This window comes from Odocoileus virginianus, chromosome 22 (genome assembly GCF_023699985.2).
Source record: "Odocoileus virginianus isolate 20LAN1187 ecotype Illinois chromosome 22, Ovbor_1.2, whole genome shotgun sequence".
In the NCBI taxonomy this organism is placed as follows: domain Eukaryota; kingdom Metazoa; phylum Chordata; class Mammalia; order Artiodactyla; family Cervidae; genus Odocoileus; species Odocoileus virginianus.
The window spans coordinates 11,635,180-11,653,997 of record NC_069695.1 but is presented as its reverse complement, the minus strand read 5'-3'; the positions used below and the strand labels follow the sequence as shown (position 1 = coordinate 11,653,997).

At 51.8% G+C, this 18,818-nt stretch overlaps 1 protein-coding gene across 6 annotated transcripts in view; it reads left to right on the top strand.

The window, feature by feature from the left end:
* Positions 1 to 18,818, top strand: part of CTIF (cap binding complex dependent translation initiation factor) — a 316,461-nt gene that overhangs the window by 109,611 nt on the left and 188,032 nt on the right. For all 6 annotated transcript variants that reach the window (XM_070452588.1, XM_070452587.1, XM_070452584.1 and 3 more), the window contains 3 exons: positions 5,779 to 5,852; positions 6,930 to 7,034; positions 12,830 to 12,905. In XM_070452588.1, the coding sequence (XP_070308689.1) occupies positions 5,779 to 5,852; positions 6,930 to 7,034; positions 12,830 to 12,905 (255 nt within the window). The remainder of the gene's footprint in view (positions 1 to 5,778; positions 5,853 to 6,929; positions 7,035 to 12,829; positions 12,906 to 18,818) is intronic.

The window sequence follows — 18,818 nt, the reverse complement described above, 5'->3', positions numbered from 1 at the left end:
CATCCTGTTTAGCCGCCCTGAGAGTGCTGATTCTTGCCCAGCGCCATCGCCTCCTCCAGGGATGCTGTGCACATTTTGTTTCCCCAGGACCGTGGGAAGCCAGGGCTCCAGGCTCCTGGTCTCAAGGGGGTCTCGTCCTGCCACTTCTGTTCCTCAGCTTGGAGAATCAGTCGTGCTGTCGGGGAGGGAATGGAGGCGGGAGGTAGACCCGAGTGAGTGGAAGTGGAGGGGAGAAATGGAGGCCTCCGCTGGGTGCGGGATGCTGCTTGCTGAACCGGAGGTTGATCTGATGGGAGAGTGATGAGGGGATGGTTGAGTAGCAAGGTGTTCGCTGGGGACTGCAGTGGTCTGGGAGTTTTGGGCATTTAAAATAGGGCTCAGGTTATCTCCGTCAGCTCAGGAATAAGTTCTCTGGGTTGCTGCGAGGATGGGTGGGAATTATGAGGACTCCATGATGACTCAGATGGTAATGAATCTGCCTGCAGTGCAGGAGACCAGGGTTCGATCTCTGGGTCAGGAAGATCCCCTGGAGAAGGGAACGGCTTCCCACTCCAGTATTCCATCCTGGAGAATTCCGTGGACAGAGGAGCCTGGTGGACTGCAATCCATGGGGTCCTAAATAGTCAGACATGACTGAGCAACTGTCACTCACACATGGGGAAAATGTGTGGAAAGAGTTTATAAACTATGAAGTACTGAAAAAAATAGAGGCTTCTCACCTCCAAATGGAGACGGTACTACAGCACATGGTTGAAGGGATGGGCCCCCCCCTTTACAGAGAACCACCTGCTCAGGTGCCCAGGGCATCTGCTCCTGCAGCTGCTGCCCTGTCACTCTTTCCCACCATCAGCCAGTGGGGCCTTGTCCTGGACCCCCAGAATCCAGAGGCTGGTAGGTCCTCTGCCGGGGATGCTGCTTCAGAAGAGGCTGGGGCCTGAGCTTGCAGTGCGCAGGCATCTTGCTTAGTTGGTGCTCCCTGCACAAGGCAGGTGGTGGGGATCCTCCTCTCTCTGCTAGGAGGGGTGCTGGTCTCATAGCCGCCACCTCCAGCCTCTAGCCCAGGAGGGAGCTTTATGTGCACTTGGACTATGGTGTTGGAGAAGACTCTTGAGCATCTCTTGGACTACAAGGATATCAAACCAGTCAATCTTAAAGGAAATCAGTCTTGAATATTCATTGAAAGGACTGATGCTGAAGCTGAAGTTCCAATAATTTGGCCACCTGATGTGAAGAACTGACTCATTGGAAAAGACCCTGACACCAGGAAAGACTGAAGGCAGGAGGAGAAGGGGATGACAGAGGATGAGATGGTTGGATGGCATCACCGACTCAATGGACATGAGTTTGAGTAAGCTCTGGGAGTTGATGATGGACAGGAAAGCCTGGCGTGCTGCAGTCCATGGGATCACAAAGAGTCGGATGCAACTGAGCAACTGAATTGAACTGACTGACTGTTCTTGCGTTACCGTCAAGATGAATGACTCCTCTCTCTGAGATGCTTGCAGTCCCAGGTGTGGCTGTGACCTCCCCTCCCTTTTTCATGGTTGTTCTCTCTCCATCCTGTGTTCCTCCCTCTTTTGGGGCCTCAGATCTCAGGATGGTCACTCCATCTGGACATCCTCATCTGTGAATCAGTCTTTCAGGCACGGAGACAGCAGGGCCTCTTCCTCTCAGGGTGGAGTCTCTTCCATCAGTTGGCAGGCGTTGGAGGTGGACCTACTGTGTGCCCAGCTTGGCCACTGTGGGGGTAAAAGAACTGAAGGCAGGTGCAGTCCAGGAGCTTAAAATGTACTTGGGGTCCTGGATGAACCGTGAGGACATGATGTTAAGTGAAGTAAGCTTAACATCATGTGTTAGGTACTTAGAGTCATCAAAATCATAGACAGAAAATAGAAGAGTGGCTGTCAGGGTCTGGGGGAGGGGAAAATGGGGAGTTATTGTTCAATGGGGATAGACTTCCAGTTTTTCAAGATGAAAGGAGTTATGGGGATGGATGGTGCTGATGGTTGCGTGATGTTATGAGCATCTTTAGTACCACTGAACTGAACACTTAAAGTGGTTAAGGTGGGAGATTTTACATATGTGCACTGTGCCACAATAAAAATGTTTTGAAAACAAATCTTTCTCGGGGAGATCTAACATTCTCTGGGTGTAAGAGAGTGATGACAAAACAGTGGTCTGCTCCAAGTAAGCTGAATTTGTAAGACCATCCCGGAGGAAGGCGTGAGCTTCACTCTGGGTATTGTCTCAGACATGTGCTTTGGAAGCAGGGTTGGGTTTGTTTGATTTTTTTTTTTTTTGACCTTTGCTTTAGAAGTCGTTTGGAAATGCTACACTTACTGATAATTATCTTTGACGCCTGGGAAGGGTGTCGTGATCAAGCCAGTTGACATCTCAGGAGGATGGAAGCTGTCCTCGTGTGGGGGTTGATTAATATTAATAGACGGTGAGTTGCTCTCGCCACCTGCAATGTCAAAGCTGCATTTGAAGCGAGCAGGACACCAGGAGTTGGGGTGGGTAGGGTTACAAGGCAGCTCACAGAAGGAAAGGAGGGACTGATTTTGGAACACAAGGGGCCACCTAATTAGAGGATGTAAATCAAGCCACAGTTAATTAGTGATGTCTGCCACTGGTGGGAGAGGGGGTGATCTCAGCACAGATGCCAGTGAGGAACCACCTACCGCTGTTGGTCCTTCATGCTCAAGTATCTTTTTATTTGAATATGAGGAATCTGAAGTCCACAATGGTGGAGTAACTTCGCTGAGGTCACATGGGTCACTATGACAAGAGGAGGACGGACCCGTGTTTGAGGAAAATGCTGGAAGCCTCTTAAAGGATGAATAATGGTGGTGGTGGGGTGGGGCGGGGACACAGTGCGACCCACAGCAATCACGGAGGAGCACGTGGGAGGCCCCAGTAGGCCCTGACCAGGCCTGAGAGTGGGTGATGTTGGGGGCCGCTGACTCGCCTGCCTGGGGGCCCCTTGACACACCGCCGGGCTTCCTGTTCAAGCCCAGAAGGCCTTCAGGTTACCCGGAACGCCTCACTGTGTCCTGCCAGGGCCCCTTTCCACCCGCTGGCCCCCTTTTCTAGGATGACTGCTCCCCTCCTTTCCCTCTGCTCACCTGACCCCCCGAATCCTTAATCAGGGGGAGCCCCTCTCTGTTCCTCAGGAAAGTTGCCTGTGCCCCGGTCCCACTGTGGCAGCTTGAATCAGCACACCTTTCACACTGCATTGTGATTATTTATCATGTGTGTGTCATCCCCTGCCGGTCTTTGCAGGCAAGGCCTGTGGCTTTTCCACTTTTGTGTTTTCAGTGCCTGCCCAGGCCCAGGCCTGTGGAAAGATCTCAAAGGAAGGTTGCCTGGTGTATGAGCTCGCGGATCTGAGAAGTAACAGGTCCTGGGATAGATCATCATAAAAATAAAGCTGGGGATTCTACCAGGAATCCAACCAGAATGTCATAGCACCCAGATAAGAAAAAGCATCCAGTTCAGTGGCTTTTCACAAACTGGACACACTCAGGAAACCAGCGCCTAGCTTAAAGAACAGACACTACCAGCCCCCTAGGGCCCCCTGAGGCCCTTTTCCAGTTACTGTCTGAATTCCATCTCCATACATTAGTTTGCCTGTTCTTGAACTTTATCTAAAATTGAATCAGAGAGTTGGTACTCTTATGGCTAGATTCTTTTATTCCACTCTGTGTTTGTGGGCTTTATTTCTATTGTTGCGTATTGTTTTAGTTTGTTTATTCTCACTGTTGTGTCATATTCCAGTACATGAACACACCACAACTAATTTGTCTATTTCAACTGTTGTTAGGCATTCCAGTGGTCTCCAGTTGGCAGCTATTATGAATGAGGCAGTGCTGTACCTCTGTGCTTAAATGACTTCTGAACATCTGTGCACATTTTGTCCGTGTTTGTACCTGGGAGTGGAATCCTGGGTTACAAAGCATGCACATGGTCACCTTCAGTAGAGGTGAAAGTATTGTTTTTTAAAAACAATGTGTTTTTTTAAAAACAAGTGTGGTGATGGAAAATACATTGTGGGGGTCATGATGTTACTGAGCCAAACTTGGGTCCGCTTGCCTACACATGGTAAAACCAGATTGTGGGTCGTGATGAAGCGAAGTGAAGTGAAGTGAAAGTCACTCAGTTGTGTCCAACTTTGTGACCCCCACCCATGGACTATATAACTATACAGTCCATGGAATTCTCCAGGCCAGAATACTGGAGTGGGTAGCCTTTCCCTTCTCCAGGGATTCTTCCCTGCCCAGGGATCAAACTGCATTGCAGGTGGATTCTTTACCAACTGGGCTATCAGAGTAGCAAAGTGGTAAGCAATGTGTAGCATTTATTAAGATTGCCAAGCAAGGAGTCCAGGAGAACTAGTGCTTAAAAGTCCCAACATCCCCACAGGCCTTCAGGGAAAGGATTTTAAAGACAGAGTGACAGAGAGGGGTTGTGAACTGTGGGATCAGCTCGAAGACATTCTTGTGATTGGTTGGTGGTGAGGTAGTTGGGCGTCAGCATCACCAGCCTTCTGGTTCCAGCCCATCTGGAATCTACATGCTTGTGGTCAACATGCAGTTAATATCTTCCACCTGGTGGGGGTTAAGTGTCTGCAGAGCTGCTCGAAAGACATGATTCAGAAGATTATCTATAGACCTTGAGGAAGAACTAAAGGTCCTAGCCTTTTTTTTAATGGCTAAACTACTATTATTTTATCTTGCTTGCCTTTTCCTTTGTTTCTGCATTTTCTCATTTCTCTGATTAAATTTACCCTTTGGAACTTCGGAAAGGCCTCGGAGGCTAAATTCTTTCTACAGACAAGAGGCAGGGGGAAGAACATAGAAGGGGGTTAGGTCTGTTCCGGGAAGGCCCCATAGGGTCCTGCTTGGTTTCAAAGAGGGATGGTGGCATCCAGAGGGAAGACAGGGAACTGGCAAACTTGTGGCAGAGATCATCAGCTGAAGGGCAGAGAAGCCAGATTTCAGATGCTGGGCCATGTCTGTGAGGTGAGTCTCATAGGGAGCATCAGAGGATAAGGACCAGAGTATTAGAGAAGCTCCTTTGCTGGAATTGTTGGTCCGTGGGGGCTTCCTGTGCTTCCCTAGTTGTTCAGCAGTAAAGAGTCTGCTTATGATCAAGGAGATGCGGGTTCATCCCTCAGTCAAGAAGATTCTCCGGAGAAGAAAATGGCAACCCACTCCAGTGTTCTTGCTTGGAGAATCCCATGGACAGAGGAGCCTGGCGGGCTACAGTCTCTGGGGTCACAAGAGTTGGACACGACTGAACTAAACCTCCATCACCTTGGGGGCTCCTTGATGCTGCCTGATTTGGGGCTATGGGGCTTAGTTCCAAAGGAAGTCATCCTCCCAGCAGGCCTTCCTGCATGCCTGGCTCCACAGACTCCCTGCCTGGGGAGACGCCCCACCATCAGACCGGCAGTGCTGGAGGCAGTTCATCAGTGCAGAGACTCTGAGGAGAAAGCCATGGGCCGGCACAGCAGAGCCCTGGGGTTCCGGGTATCCGACCACACAGCCCTGCCAAACACTGTCGAAGTGAGGACCTGTGCCTGGGGGAGTCCAGGGCCCCCTCTAAGTCGTACATGCTGCGTATACCCGCTGGGACCCTTCAGCAGCCCCCTCCAATGTCCAAGCTGCTCAAGGGGACGGGGCTATGCCACCCTCTCTGGGATTGGGCCTTCTGCCTCCTTGTTCCATGTCCTGGCCGGGCAAATAACACCCCCCTTTCATCCTCTGTGTCTTCCAGAATGGCAGCAAAGACACCTCTCTGGACATGCTGGGCACAGATATCTGGGCTGCCAACACCTTCGATTCCTTCAGGTTCGCTCCTCTTCCTCTTGCTGTGTGTGTGGCTCCAGCTGGGACCCCAGCTTCCTGGTCCTTATTCCCTGAGGGACCCACCCTTTCGGGGCCAAGTTCACGTTGAGCGTTCATTGCCCTAGACATGGAGGGGGGTGAACTAGAGAGGATGAGGCTGGAGGAAGGAGGTGAGAGAGAGAAGGAAGGAGACAGCTGGGATGGCGTCCGAGGGAAGGAGAGGAGGAGACGACAAGAGAAAATAGAGTGCAAAAGGCAGAGAAAAACAGATGCCACCAGTGCGACCCCAGGGAGAGAGGGTGGGGAGGTGGAGGACAGGAGAATGGCATCTGGGGCACGCTAGACAAGCCAGGGTGGGGCAGGCGCTGCTGCAGAGAGAGGTCCAGAGAAAAGGAAGGCTCGCTGGTGCTTCCAGCTCTAGGGGGTTTCTGATGGGCCACGCTGCAAGGGCGGGCATTGGCCAGACTTCCTGAGGACGTGGGGTTGGTACCCCTGAAGGGTTTGCTGATGAGCCCCTGTCGTGGTAGCCGTTCCTTTTGGGAGCCTCAGGCCACGGATGGCCCTTTAGCTCAGCTGTGCCCCTGGCCCCGGAGCTGCTCAACTCTGGGTGTGCTCCAGGCGCACCCTGGTTCCGGCTTGCTCAGCATGGAAGCGCCACCGGTCTCCCCCCGAGACTGGTACTCAGGAGACTTGGCCCCCTGCTTCCCCACTGACAGACTCAACCCCAGACTTTCCAGTCTGGGGGAATCAGACTTTCCAGACTTTTAGGGGGACCACTGAGAGTGGGGGTCAGGCCCACACTTGTGTGTTTTATAGGCATCCATTATCTCAGAGCAGGGTTAAAGAAGAGGAAGGCTTCGTAGGCAGGGCCCTGCCCCATGATCCGTGAGCACAGGGCTGACGTGCCAGGCTCCATCCCGAGTGAGGGGTCCCCGCCTGGCCCTGCCCGTGGTGGGTGGGCGCCTCCCCTTCCTGCCCACCCCTTTCTGAGCTGCTTCCCTGCCTGGTGCCTCCCCCAGGGTCCCCCGGGGCGTCTCATCTCCATCACTAACGGGACGTGTCCCCTTTCTCGCCCTCTAGTGGTGCCACCTGGGACCTGCAGCCTGAAAAGCTGGACTTCACCCAGTTTCACCGGAAGCTTCGACACACGCCCAAGCAGTCCCTGCCACACATCGACCGAGAAGGGTAAGAGGCAGCCAGGGGCTCTCACAGAGCGGCCAGGGAGGCAGGGCACAGCCGTGTCTCCCCAGGAGCTGGGGGTGCGGTGGCCTTTCCCTGGCAGGCTGATGCCCTGAGAGGCTCACTGGCTCAGACCTGCAGGTTCACTGGCCTCCCCCTGGAACCCCCTCCCCCACCCTTCACTGCCCAGCCCCCTCGAGCCATACTGCTCCCCTTCCTGACCTCTCACAGTGACCCTGCTTGGCCGTGGTCCAGCGCAGTGGGTGAGACCCAGTGATGGGAGTGGAGATCGATGGGTCCACCCCCAGGGTCTCAGGTTCGGGGGGTCTGGGGGTGGGAGGGCCTTTGGGTTTGCATGTCTAAGGAGTCCTCAGGAAATGCTGCTGCTGCTCCCCCAGGGGCCCCGCTCTAAGAACCACTGGGGTCACTGTTGCTTTTACAGGATGCGACAAATGCAAAAAATGTTGCTTTTATTCAGTTGTCTCCTTAGTTCATGCATCAGTGTTTACTTGTGCTTTGAAAGATGGTTTCAGGGACTTCTGGGCAGTTCGGTGGTTAGGACTCCGTGCTTCCGGGGAAACGGGTCAGATCCCTGGTCCAGGACTTAAGATCCTGCATGCTGTATGGTGCGGCCAAAAAAAAAAAAAGATGGTGTCAGGGCCTGGGCTGACCTCTGGACAGGAAAGTGACTCCAGACGGACATGGGAAGGGGGGCGGGGTGGTGTGTGAGACAGATGGTTTCTTTTCTTCCTGAATTTTAAAATAATTTTTGTTGTTGCTCCGTCGCTCAGTTGTGTCTGACTCTTTGCAACCCCATGGACTGCAGCACGCCAGGCTTCCCTGTCCATCACCATCTCCCATAGCTTGCTCAAACTCATGTCCATTGAGTCAGTGATGCTGCCCTAAAATTCACATAATTTTAACCCTTTGAAGGTATTAAACTCAGTGGCATTTAGTACACTGATAACGCTGTGTAACCACCACCTCTCTCTAGTTCCCAAATTAGATGGTAATCCTATGTTTGAACTTCCTGAGGAACAGCTAAACTGTTTTCCACAGCAGCTGAATATTTCACATTGCCAGCAGCAATATGCAGGGGATCCGATTTCTCTACATCCTCAGCAACACGTGCTGTTTTCCATTTTTTTTTTTTAAGTCAACTCATGGCTTTTTATGTTTTCCTTCCAGTCCTTACCCATCCACCCTTGTCTCCCTGTCACTTCAGATCTAAGTATAACTGACATTCTGGGCTACATTCCTGCATCTCGCCTGTCCCACCGCTGACTGCCCACCTCACCCACCCCAGTGGTCAGCCCCCTCTTGGCAGTGGTCTCCCTGCAGTGTCAGTGACAAAACCTGGGAGGGAGACGCTTGCATCCTTATTTCAGAGATGAAATGCAGCTCAGAGAGGCCCAGTAACCTGCCCAAGGAGCAGAACCGTGATTTAAGCCCCTCTGATAACCATCCAGTACTCAGGCTCAAGGATATGGTATCCTTGAATCGGCTTGATCCCCTTAAGTTTTTATGTAAAATGACATGCATGTGTGTATTTTGGGGGCAGAGTCCCAGCACTCATATCAGACTTTCCCAGGGGACCCCGTCCTCTCCCCTGTCCTGCCCCTGCTTGTGTGGGTTCTATATGAACTTTTGGGATGATTTTTGGGGATCAGTAGAGGAGATGCTCTTGAACACGGAGGCATCCTGTTAGGAGGAGATAGTGCCAAGCAGAGACCCAACTGCTGGGCTTCCTCGGCCCTGCCTCACTCACACCCGTCCATCCGTCCTCCCCCTCGGCAGCGCTGAGGGCATTTTTCTCCTGAGCTGCTGAACTGCACAGGGCTGGGCCCTCCAGGCTTCTGAGTTTAGGAAAGCTGACCTTTGCTCAGGTCAAGTTCAGGAGCTGGTTTTCTGCAGAAGTGATGCTCCCGCTTGCCCTGAAATAGGGGTCGGTTGGAGCTTGCAGTGTGCGTTGGGAAAGGAAGGAGCAGTTTGCACCTCTGAAGCCCGGTCACAAGGCCGGCTGGGTCCCCAGTGGTGAGGAACACTCACAGTATACAATATGGTCCCTTCCCAGAAGTATTTTTATCCACTCTACTGTTAAAAGGAGACATGAGCCCATTCATAATTGAGACTGCTTACACACTCAGAGTCCACGGTATAACCTAAGGGCCAGGTGCGAGTTAAATAAAGGAAATGCAGAGTGGGGCAGAGAAGCCAGCGGTGGAGCGGGGGTGATGCACAGTCTGGTCTGGGGAAGGCTTCCGAGAGAGGTGGCATTTCCCTGGGAAGTGCCCATCTGTCCTCTTTTTCCTGGGAGCACATGGATGGTGAAACCACTGGGGAAACTGAGGCCCAGAGGACAGAAGTGATGAAACCGCCTCATTTACTGGGAGTGTCTAGTGGGGATCAAGTGGTGAAGTCAGGTTTTCTGAAGATATCTGCACCTTACGAATTAACATCCTAACAAAATACGATTTGGCAGCAGTGACAAATGACTGTCCAGGGAGAGAAAGGTTTCCCTTTTGCTGAGGGCCCTTGTCCCTTCTGGATCTGGAGGAACCGGCCACACCCACTCATCACCAGGCTTACTCACTGGGAGGAGCCGCCCAGATTTGCTGACAATCTCCCCAACCCCTCACCAGACACCTGGGGTGTGTGTGTGTGCGTGTGTGTGTGTGTGCACGAGCGACAACTGGTGTGTGTGTGTGTGTATGTGTATGCATGCACACACTCTCAGTCATGTCTCATGGACTGTAGCCCACCAGGCTCCTCTGTCCATGGGCTTTCCCAGGCAAGGATACTGGAGTGAGTTGCCATTTCCTCCTCCAGGGGATCTTACTGACACAGGGAGCGAACCTGCGTCTCTTGGGTCTCCTGCTTTGGCAGGCAGATTCTTTACCACTGACTCTGGGGCCAAATCCCATCTCTCTTGGGTTGCTGGGGAGTTTGGGTGCAGCGCCCTGTGGCCACTTTGTGGCTGAGCCAGCAGCCGTGTTTCCCCCTTAGGGTCTGGCAGTCCTGGGGGTGCACTCGACATGCCCAGCCTCTGCAGCAGCCCTTGGAAGTAAGGTACCACCCGGTTGCCAAGGCTTCCCGCAGCCCGCGTTTCCATGGAGGGACAGAAATCAGAGAAGGCTGTTGCCTTGGAAACCCTGTTGGCAGCAGTGACTCAGCTGGTCTGTAGCCACCTCAAGACCTCCTCCAACCTGCCGGCCCTGCAGGGAGTTCTGAGCCCCAGACCCGGTAGGGCCTAGGGAGACAGCAGTTCTCCCTGCCGACTGGACCCTAGAGGCTGCTGAGGTGAGAATATAAGGCCCAGCCGAGCTAGGCAAGTGTCTGAGGGGGACTGGAGTCAGACTTGCGTCCCTGCGCACGTGACCTGGGGGAGGGGGGTCAGCCATTCCCCGGCGGCCAGAGTCCCCGGTTCCCTCCTCCTGCGCTTTCAGGACTCACAGGGAACACAGGTGACTGCGCGCCATCGGTGCCTTCGCGGGCCAGCCTGTTTCTACCAGGCAGATGTGTTGGCTGAAAGGCGTGCTTCCAGACCTCTCTCCAGCTCTGCAGTCCTGCACCATCACCCCCAGGGTGGGGCCGGAAGGGGCAAGAACGTCCCCTCACACCCCTCTGCCACCCCAGCTGCACCGGCCAGAACCCGCGCTGCCACCCCAGCTGCACCGGCCAGAACCCGCGCTGTGCTTCCAGAGCCGGCCCTGCAATTCTCTTGCCCCTGGGCCCCGCCCTTGCCCCTCACCCACCTCCCGCTAGAACCCGGACCTCCTTGCTGGCTGCACGCGGTGTTTCGCTCCAGGCCTCTGCCTGGGACGTTCTCCCAGATGCTCTGCTGGGCCAGCTGGCCTCCCAGCTCCTCTCCCTCCGCCCCCGGCTCCTCTGAGCCCCGCCGCGCCCACCCTGCTCCTCCTGCCGGCCTGTGACCCCGATGGCCCAGCCCGAGACAGAGCCCCCAAGCCCCAAAGCGTGTGTTGATGGGGGCGTCGGTCATATCCCCCGCCCCTTGCCCCCTCTGACCTCCCCCAAGCCCTGCTGGGTTTTGCCGCCACCCCTGGTTTCTCTTCCTTGGGGATCCAGGGCCGCTCTGTCCGTAGGACTTTGATAACACGTATCTCGTGCTGCCCCCTGCTGGTGCTCAGGCTCAGCGCCCTCTTAGTCCGAGTTGAGGACTCCTTGGCCAAGAGCTGTGAGCTGTCTGAAGGCAGGAACCACGTGGGATTTATTTTCCACGACCCCAAGAAAGGTTGGCAGAGCCCCAAACACAAGAGATGCTGGGGAAATATTTGATCATATAAACTAATTACTCTGACATTTGAGAGTTGCATTAACTGCAGTTGGAAAATGCTGCCACCAGCCCATTGGGCAGCTCTTGCCACACCTAGGCTAATAATAATACATTTCTCTGGTGCCTCAGTGGTAGTAAAGAACCCGCCTGCCAATGCAGAAGGTTCAGGTTCTATCCCTTGGTGGGGAAGGTCTCCTGGGGAAGGAAATGGCAACCACTCCAGTATCCTTACCTGGGAAATCCCATAGACAGAGGAGCTTGGTGGGCTACAGTCTACCGGGTTGCAAAGAGTCAGACACGACTTAGTGAGAAAATAACTGCATTAGCAGTAACTAATACTCACTAGGCTCTGAGCATACACCAATCCCATTCTAACTGCTTGCTGCCCATTGTCTGAACTCAGCACAGCTTCAGGAGGTAAGAACTATTATTATCTTCACTTCAGAGGATGAGAAACTTGCAGAAAAATTGAGTAACTTGCATGAGGCTGTGTTGGCTCTAGAATCTGTGCTGTTGTTAGTCACTGCGCTGCTACTCAGCCCCGGTAACAATAATAGCAAAGGACAGTAACAGTGGTAGCAGTATTCTAGTAGCACTAATATTTTTACCTTGTTATTTTATTATAATTTTACTTATTTATTGCCTGTATTTACTGTTACAATATATTCTCTACATGTACATTTATAATAGTGTTTACTGTATGCTGGGCACAGTTCTAAGCACTTCAATATATTAACTATGACTTAATACTCCAACTGCCATATGATGTTAGACTCTAGTAATTATCCCCATTTTACTAATGAGAAAACCTAGGTACAGAGAGAGACAGTGACTTGGGCAACGTCACCCAGTTAGTAAGCTATGTCGCTGGGGCTCTGACTCCTGAAGTCCGGTTCCAGGGTCTACACCTTTAAATATGGGGAAGACATGGACTTTGGCCAGTGAATCCAGGCCAGCACCTCTAGCCTGGAGGTGTGCCCACCCACAGCAGACGTGCAGACAAAACTGGATTGCTAGACTGGCCCAGAGGTGGGCCCAGGAGGGAGGAAGCCGAATGGGGGCTTGTGTAACCTCAAGAAAGTTGCTCGGTCTCTCTGTTCACTTGCTTTCCCTTTGGTGTAACTGGGCAGGATGATGGGCTTTGCAGGATTTGGGATACACTTTGGGGCATTTATTGGCAAGGAGTTCAGCATCTTTGGAGAGACCGAGGGGAACTCTGGTACCCTTCACCTCCCTAGGGGTGGGATGTCATGATAGTGCCTCCACCCCACCCCCAGACCCCACATTCTTGCCTGCGTCAAGTCCTTTGTCCTCAAGGAAGGTCTGTGTCCCCAGGTCTGAGGTAGGAGGATGTTGTTTCCTCCGGGCAGTACAGGCTGATTCTGCAACCTTGAGAAGGGCAGGACAGGGTCTTTCCTGATCATCATTGCTCTTCCTACTTGCTGGGCTGGGACACGATGCTTGAATGAGCTGCCCTTTCAATGCCATTATGTCTTTTCTGGCCCAGGTGTGGAAAAGGGAAGCTGGAAGATGGGGATGGAATCAACCTGAATGACATCGAGAAGGTCCTTCCAGCCTGGCAGGTAGGTGCAGGGGCAGCGTCTCCAACAACAGCTCTCCCCCTGCCCTCAGCCTGGACAGGGCCTGAACACAGCCACTGGCCCCTGGCTCTCGCAGGGTATAGCTGGATGTACTGCAACGGTAGGTGGGCCGGGGCAGGTACCCGCCTTGGTACAGAGTGTCCCATGGTAATGTGTGTGTGGCAGCCTGTACTCAGATGCTGGGGAAGGATGGATGAAATGGCCAGTGCCCTGCAGCCCAGCAAACTGGGAAGTTTTTGTCCCTTGACCTGAAACCTCTGAGGTGAGGCAAACTGCAGTGTTCTGGTGGGACTGGCAGGGCTGCTTCGGTTTCCAGTGTGGTCAGGGCTATTTTTAGGCCTCTGAAAAGTGGAGTTGTCCTACCAGCCTCCAGGTGTCTGCTGCACTTGCTGATTTTGTCATTGATTGGACTCCTTTTCCTGAATGGGGCCAGGCTCTGGAACAAAAGGATTTACTCGGCACAGAGACAGTGAATCAGGTCCCTCGAGGCTTCCAGTGCTGGACTTTGGGCAGACGCAGTAGGAGTGTAGCTGCTTCTGGGAAAGAGGCAAGATGTCCTGCCGAGAAGAGGAGGAGCTAGGTGACCGAGCTCCACGGTGACCTGCCACACACTCACCACATCACCTTTTCTTTTTCTCTTCTGAGTCGGTCTTGCAATGTCACCTGCATCCATTCTTCTCTTCCCTCTCCCTTTGGTTCTTTCCCACTTTGTTGTTGAGTGATTATGGGCCTATTAACGGGAGACAATAGAATGTATAGTCAAGGCCTCAGCAATCTGACTAGGATGTGATTTGGGCTTGTTTTTCCTTGTGTTTGTATCAGTTCAGTTCAGTTCAGTTGCTCAGTCGTGTCCAACTCTTTGCGACCCCATGGACTGCAGCACACCAGGCTTCCCTGTCCATCACCAACTCACCAACTCCCAGAGCTTACTCAGACTCATGTCCACTGAGTCGGTGATGCCATCCAACCATCTCATCCTCTGTCATCTCCTTCTCCTCCTGCCTTCAATCATTCCCCAGCATCGGGGTCTTTTCAAATCACTCGGACTTTATTGAGCTTCTTGGGCCTGTAGGTTCATAGCATTCATCAAATTTGGAAACATTTCAACCATTATTCTCCTCACTTCCACTGGAACCCACCCACCCCCTATAATTCCAATTATATGCATGGTATGCTCCTTCATATTTTCCCATGGCTTACCAAAACTCTTCTTATTTTTTTAAAATGTACCATGCTATTTTAAATTTATTCCTTTATTTATGGATGCACTAGGTCTTCACAGTTGTGAAAGCACAGACTAGTTGTGGCAAGTAGTGGCCGCTCTCTAGTTGTGGTACACAAGCTCAATAGTTGCTGCCCACGGGGACTAGAGCACGGGCTCGATAGAGTCGTGGTGCATGGGTTTAGTTAGCCCCCAGCATGGGGGATCTTCCTGGACAGGGGTTGGACCCACATCCCCTGCGTTGGCAGATGGACTCTTAACCACTGGATCAACAGAGAAGTCGTCCACATTTTTTTTAGGCTTTTTCTCTGTTTCATTTTGGAGAGTTTCTATTGCTATGTCTTCAAGTTCACTAAGTTTTTCTTGTAGTGTCTAATCTACTGTTAATCCTGTCCTGTGTATTTTTCATCTCAGACATTATATGGGTCATCTCTAGAAGTTCAGTGTGAATTTTTTTGTATTTATCTTCTATTTCTGTCCTCTTCATGCTCATGCTTTCTTGTATCTTCTTGGGCATATGGAATCTTTGATAGTAGCCGTTTTAATATCCTCTACTGATTCTGCCATCCATGATGTTTCACAGTCTGTTTCTGTTAATTGATTTTTCTCTTGAGTATGGGGCATATTTTTCCTTGCATGCTTGGTAATTTTATATTAGATGCAAGATACTAGGAATTTCACATTGTTGGGTGTTGGACATTATTATTATTATTAGTTAAAATATTTTGAACTTTATTCCAGAATACAGTTCAATAGAATAGAGTTTGATCCTTTAAAGGCTTACTTTCTAAGCTTCGTTAGGTGCGAAACCTTTAAAGCAGATTTTGCTTCACTGCTCAGTCAGTAGTCTTCTGAAGTTGCTGCTTGGTGCCTTAGGTCCTAGGAGGTATTTCCACCATGTTGGCTGGGAGTACAGACTACTTCCCTCCATGTCTGATCTTCGGGGATTATTCCATCAATTCACTGCAGGTAACTTTTCAGCAACACTGAAGTTTCCTCACACACATGTAAAATTTGTGCTTAGCTAAAGACTAGAGTGCCTACAATTTCTGGATTTTTCTCCGTGGGCAGTTTTATCCTCTCTGGTTCTCTGCCTTCCAAATTCTGGTGGCCTTGCACTCCCTGAATTTTGAAGTCTGTCCCCTTAACTTATTGAGAGCATGGGGCTCTGTTTGGATTCCTCCCTGCCTAGTAGACTGGAAACTCACTGGGAACCAGACCTGGCACACATAGGGCTCACCTCATTATAAGGGGAAGTGTGGTGACTTTATGCTGGAGAAACCTGTCAGGCTTCAGCCTGACCAGGTGATCAGAGTTAGCATCATTGGTGTGGGATGGGTGGACACCTTGTGCCCCTGACGTGTTGCACAGAGTCCAGCATAATTTCTGGGATTTTCCTGCCAAGAAAATATAGCTTGCATCTGATCCTAAGGAACCAAATAGAAGGGCCATCCTTTAAAACTGCTTGGATATGAAAGACAGAGAAAGACTGAGGGGTCTTCAAGAGTGGAGGGAATTGAAGCGGCAGACACCAAAATGCAATGTGTGTTCCTTTCTGAGATCCTGGGCCAAAAAGAAATAGATACCTTGTTGGACAGTGGAAGAAGGTGAATTGGGGTCTGTGACAGTACTGTTTCTTAGATAGAAGTGTCCTGACTCAGGGGGCTATATGACCGTTAGATGGATGAGTGTCCTTGTTTTTGAGAAACACTCACTATGATATTTGAGGGATATGCAACTTCATGTCTGCGATACGTCCTCAAACGGTTTAGAAAAAGATGATTCATGATGAGTATGTGGATCCACAGATGGAGGGAGCTACAAACATGGTACAGTCTTAGCGGTCGGGGAGTCTGAGTGAGGAGGATGGGGATGGGGTGGGGATGCTCAGCCTACTGTTTTTGCTCAGCCTAAGACTGAGTCACTTTCCTATGTTTGAAAGAGAACTAATTAGTAGGGCCTAGGACATGGTGTGTAGGTCAAAGGCACAGAGTATCTGCTAATGCAATACCCTCTGTACTAATGAAATGTACTCTGGCAGATCTGCACTCAATTCTCATGGTTAATATAAAGCTAACTGGTGCCAAAGACAAAAGGTAAAATACTCAGAAATCATTGCTTTATCACTCTGTTCTTAAATGCCTGTGGTGCCCATTATTGATAGAAAAAATACATTTTCAAGACACTGATGTAGGTGAGGAGAGGTGAGGAGCGCCCCCTGCCCTAGGAGAAGTGTTGAGCCCTCAGTGGCCTTTGAGCCAGAGGCCTGGGGCATCCTGGAAGTTAGAGGTGTGACCGCACCCCCTGTTGGGGGACTGTTTGCCGGCTCCTTGGGGAGCGGAGTAGAGGGCCTCGCGGTCCTACTGGAACAGAGAGGAGAGCTGGGCGCGTACTTGGGGATGGGGAGGTGCAGAGGATGCAAGGTGAAGGGCTTGGTGTCTGGACCTCATGGAATCCTGGCCACGCCACTGAGCAGCCGCGGAGTCGGGCTGGTTACTTCCCCTGCTCTGCCTGTCTCCTCCTGTGTAAAACAGGATAACGAGCGTCGACTGCCTAGGGTTGTCCAGAAGGTTGAGCACGTGAATTCACCCGAAGCTCTGGGAACACTGCCTGGCACGTAGGAGGGGCTCCCTCTGCTGGTGGACAGGCTGTGGGCCCCCCTTTGTTAGGTCCCCCCACCCAGCGAGTGCATTTGTCCTGAGTGGCCTGCCAGGAAGCCGACGCACTGCATCAGAGGTCACGACTCGCTTTCAAAGCATCTGCCACAGACGTGGCGCGTGACCTTTCCTCAACAGGCCGTGGTTCACTCACCAGGAAAATGACGCAGTTGGATTAGATCAGAGGTTTGCAAACTGTAATGCTCTGGGGTGTTCCAGAGCTGTCTCAGGGGCGCTGCTGGTCGGGGGAGTGGGGCAGCTGAAGAAGCCAGCTGCAGGGGACCCCCGCTCAGCCCCACCCGGAACGGCTCTGCCCGTGTCTCTAAGCAGGTCTTCTATGAACGGTTTCATTTGAAGAAATGGCTCCCTACTAAGCAGACTTTAAAAATCATCAGACCAAGGTCTCGCTCAGGTTTCACATCCTAGGGTTTACCCTCTCTCAGGAACAATCCATCAGCAAGCATTCTCGGTCTCCACGGCCCTTGTGGGACATAACCTCTTAGAGGTGCCGGGGTGGAGATCTTCACCTCTCGTCTCCATTGCGGATCAGGATCCACACAGTGGACGGGCTTTGATACTTGCAACTTACCTACACCACACCCTCCCCCCCCCCCACACACACCATACACTACACACATCACCCACACCACACACCACAACTTACCTACACCACACACACACATCACATACCACACACATCACCCACCCCACACACCACAACTTACCTACACCACACACACACACCATACACCACACACATCACCCACCCCACACACCACAACTTACCTCCACCACACACACACACACGCACACACACATCATATACCACACACGTCACCCACTCCACACACCACAACTTACCTCCACCACACACACACACACACACACACACATCATACACCACACACATCACCCACACCACACACCACAACTTACCTACACCACACACACACATCATATACCACACACATCACCCACCCCACACACCACAATTTACCTCCACCACACACACACACACACACACACACACACACGCACGCACACACATCATATACCACACACATCACCCACACCACACACATCACCCACCCCACACACCACAATTTACCTCCACCACACACACACACACACACACACACACACACACATATACCACACACATCACCCACCCCACACACCACAATTTACCTCCACCACACACACACACACACACACACACACACATCATATACCACACACATCACCCACCCCACACACCACAATTTACCTCCACCACACACACACACACACACACACACACACACATCATATACCACACACATTACCCACTCCACACACCACAACTTACCTCTACCACACACACAGACACACGCACACACATCATATACCACACACATCACCCACTCCACACACCACAACTTGCCTATACCACACACACACACACACACATCATACACCACACACATCACCCACCCCACATACCACAACTTAACTATACCACACACCACAACTTACCTATACCACACACACACGCACACACATCATATACCACACACATCACCCACTCCACACACCACAACTTACCTCCACCACACACACACACATCATACACCACACCACACCATACACCACACACATCACCCACTCCACACAACACACCTTACCTCCACCACACACACATATACACACACACCCAATACACCACACACATCGCCCATACCACACACCACAGCTTTCCTACACCACGCACACACACACAATCATACACCACCACACACCACAATTTACCTACACCACACATGCACGCGCACACACACACCCACACCCCATACACCACACACATCACCCACATCACACACACCCTGAACCTGCTTTGCCCCCAGGAAACCACCAACAGTAGTCTCTGAGCGGCTTTCTGGGTCTTACCCTAGATCCACTGTATTAATTATCTTTTGAAAGAGAAAGTGTTAGTCAGTCAGTCATGTCTGACTCTTTGTGACCCCATGGACTGTAGAC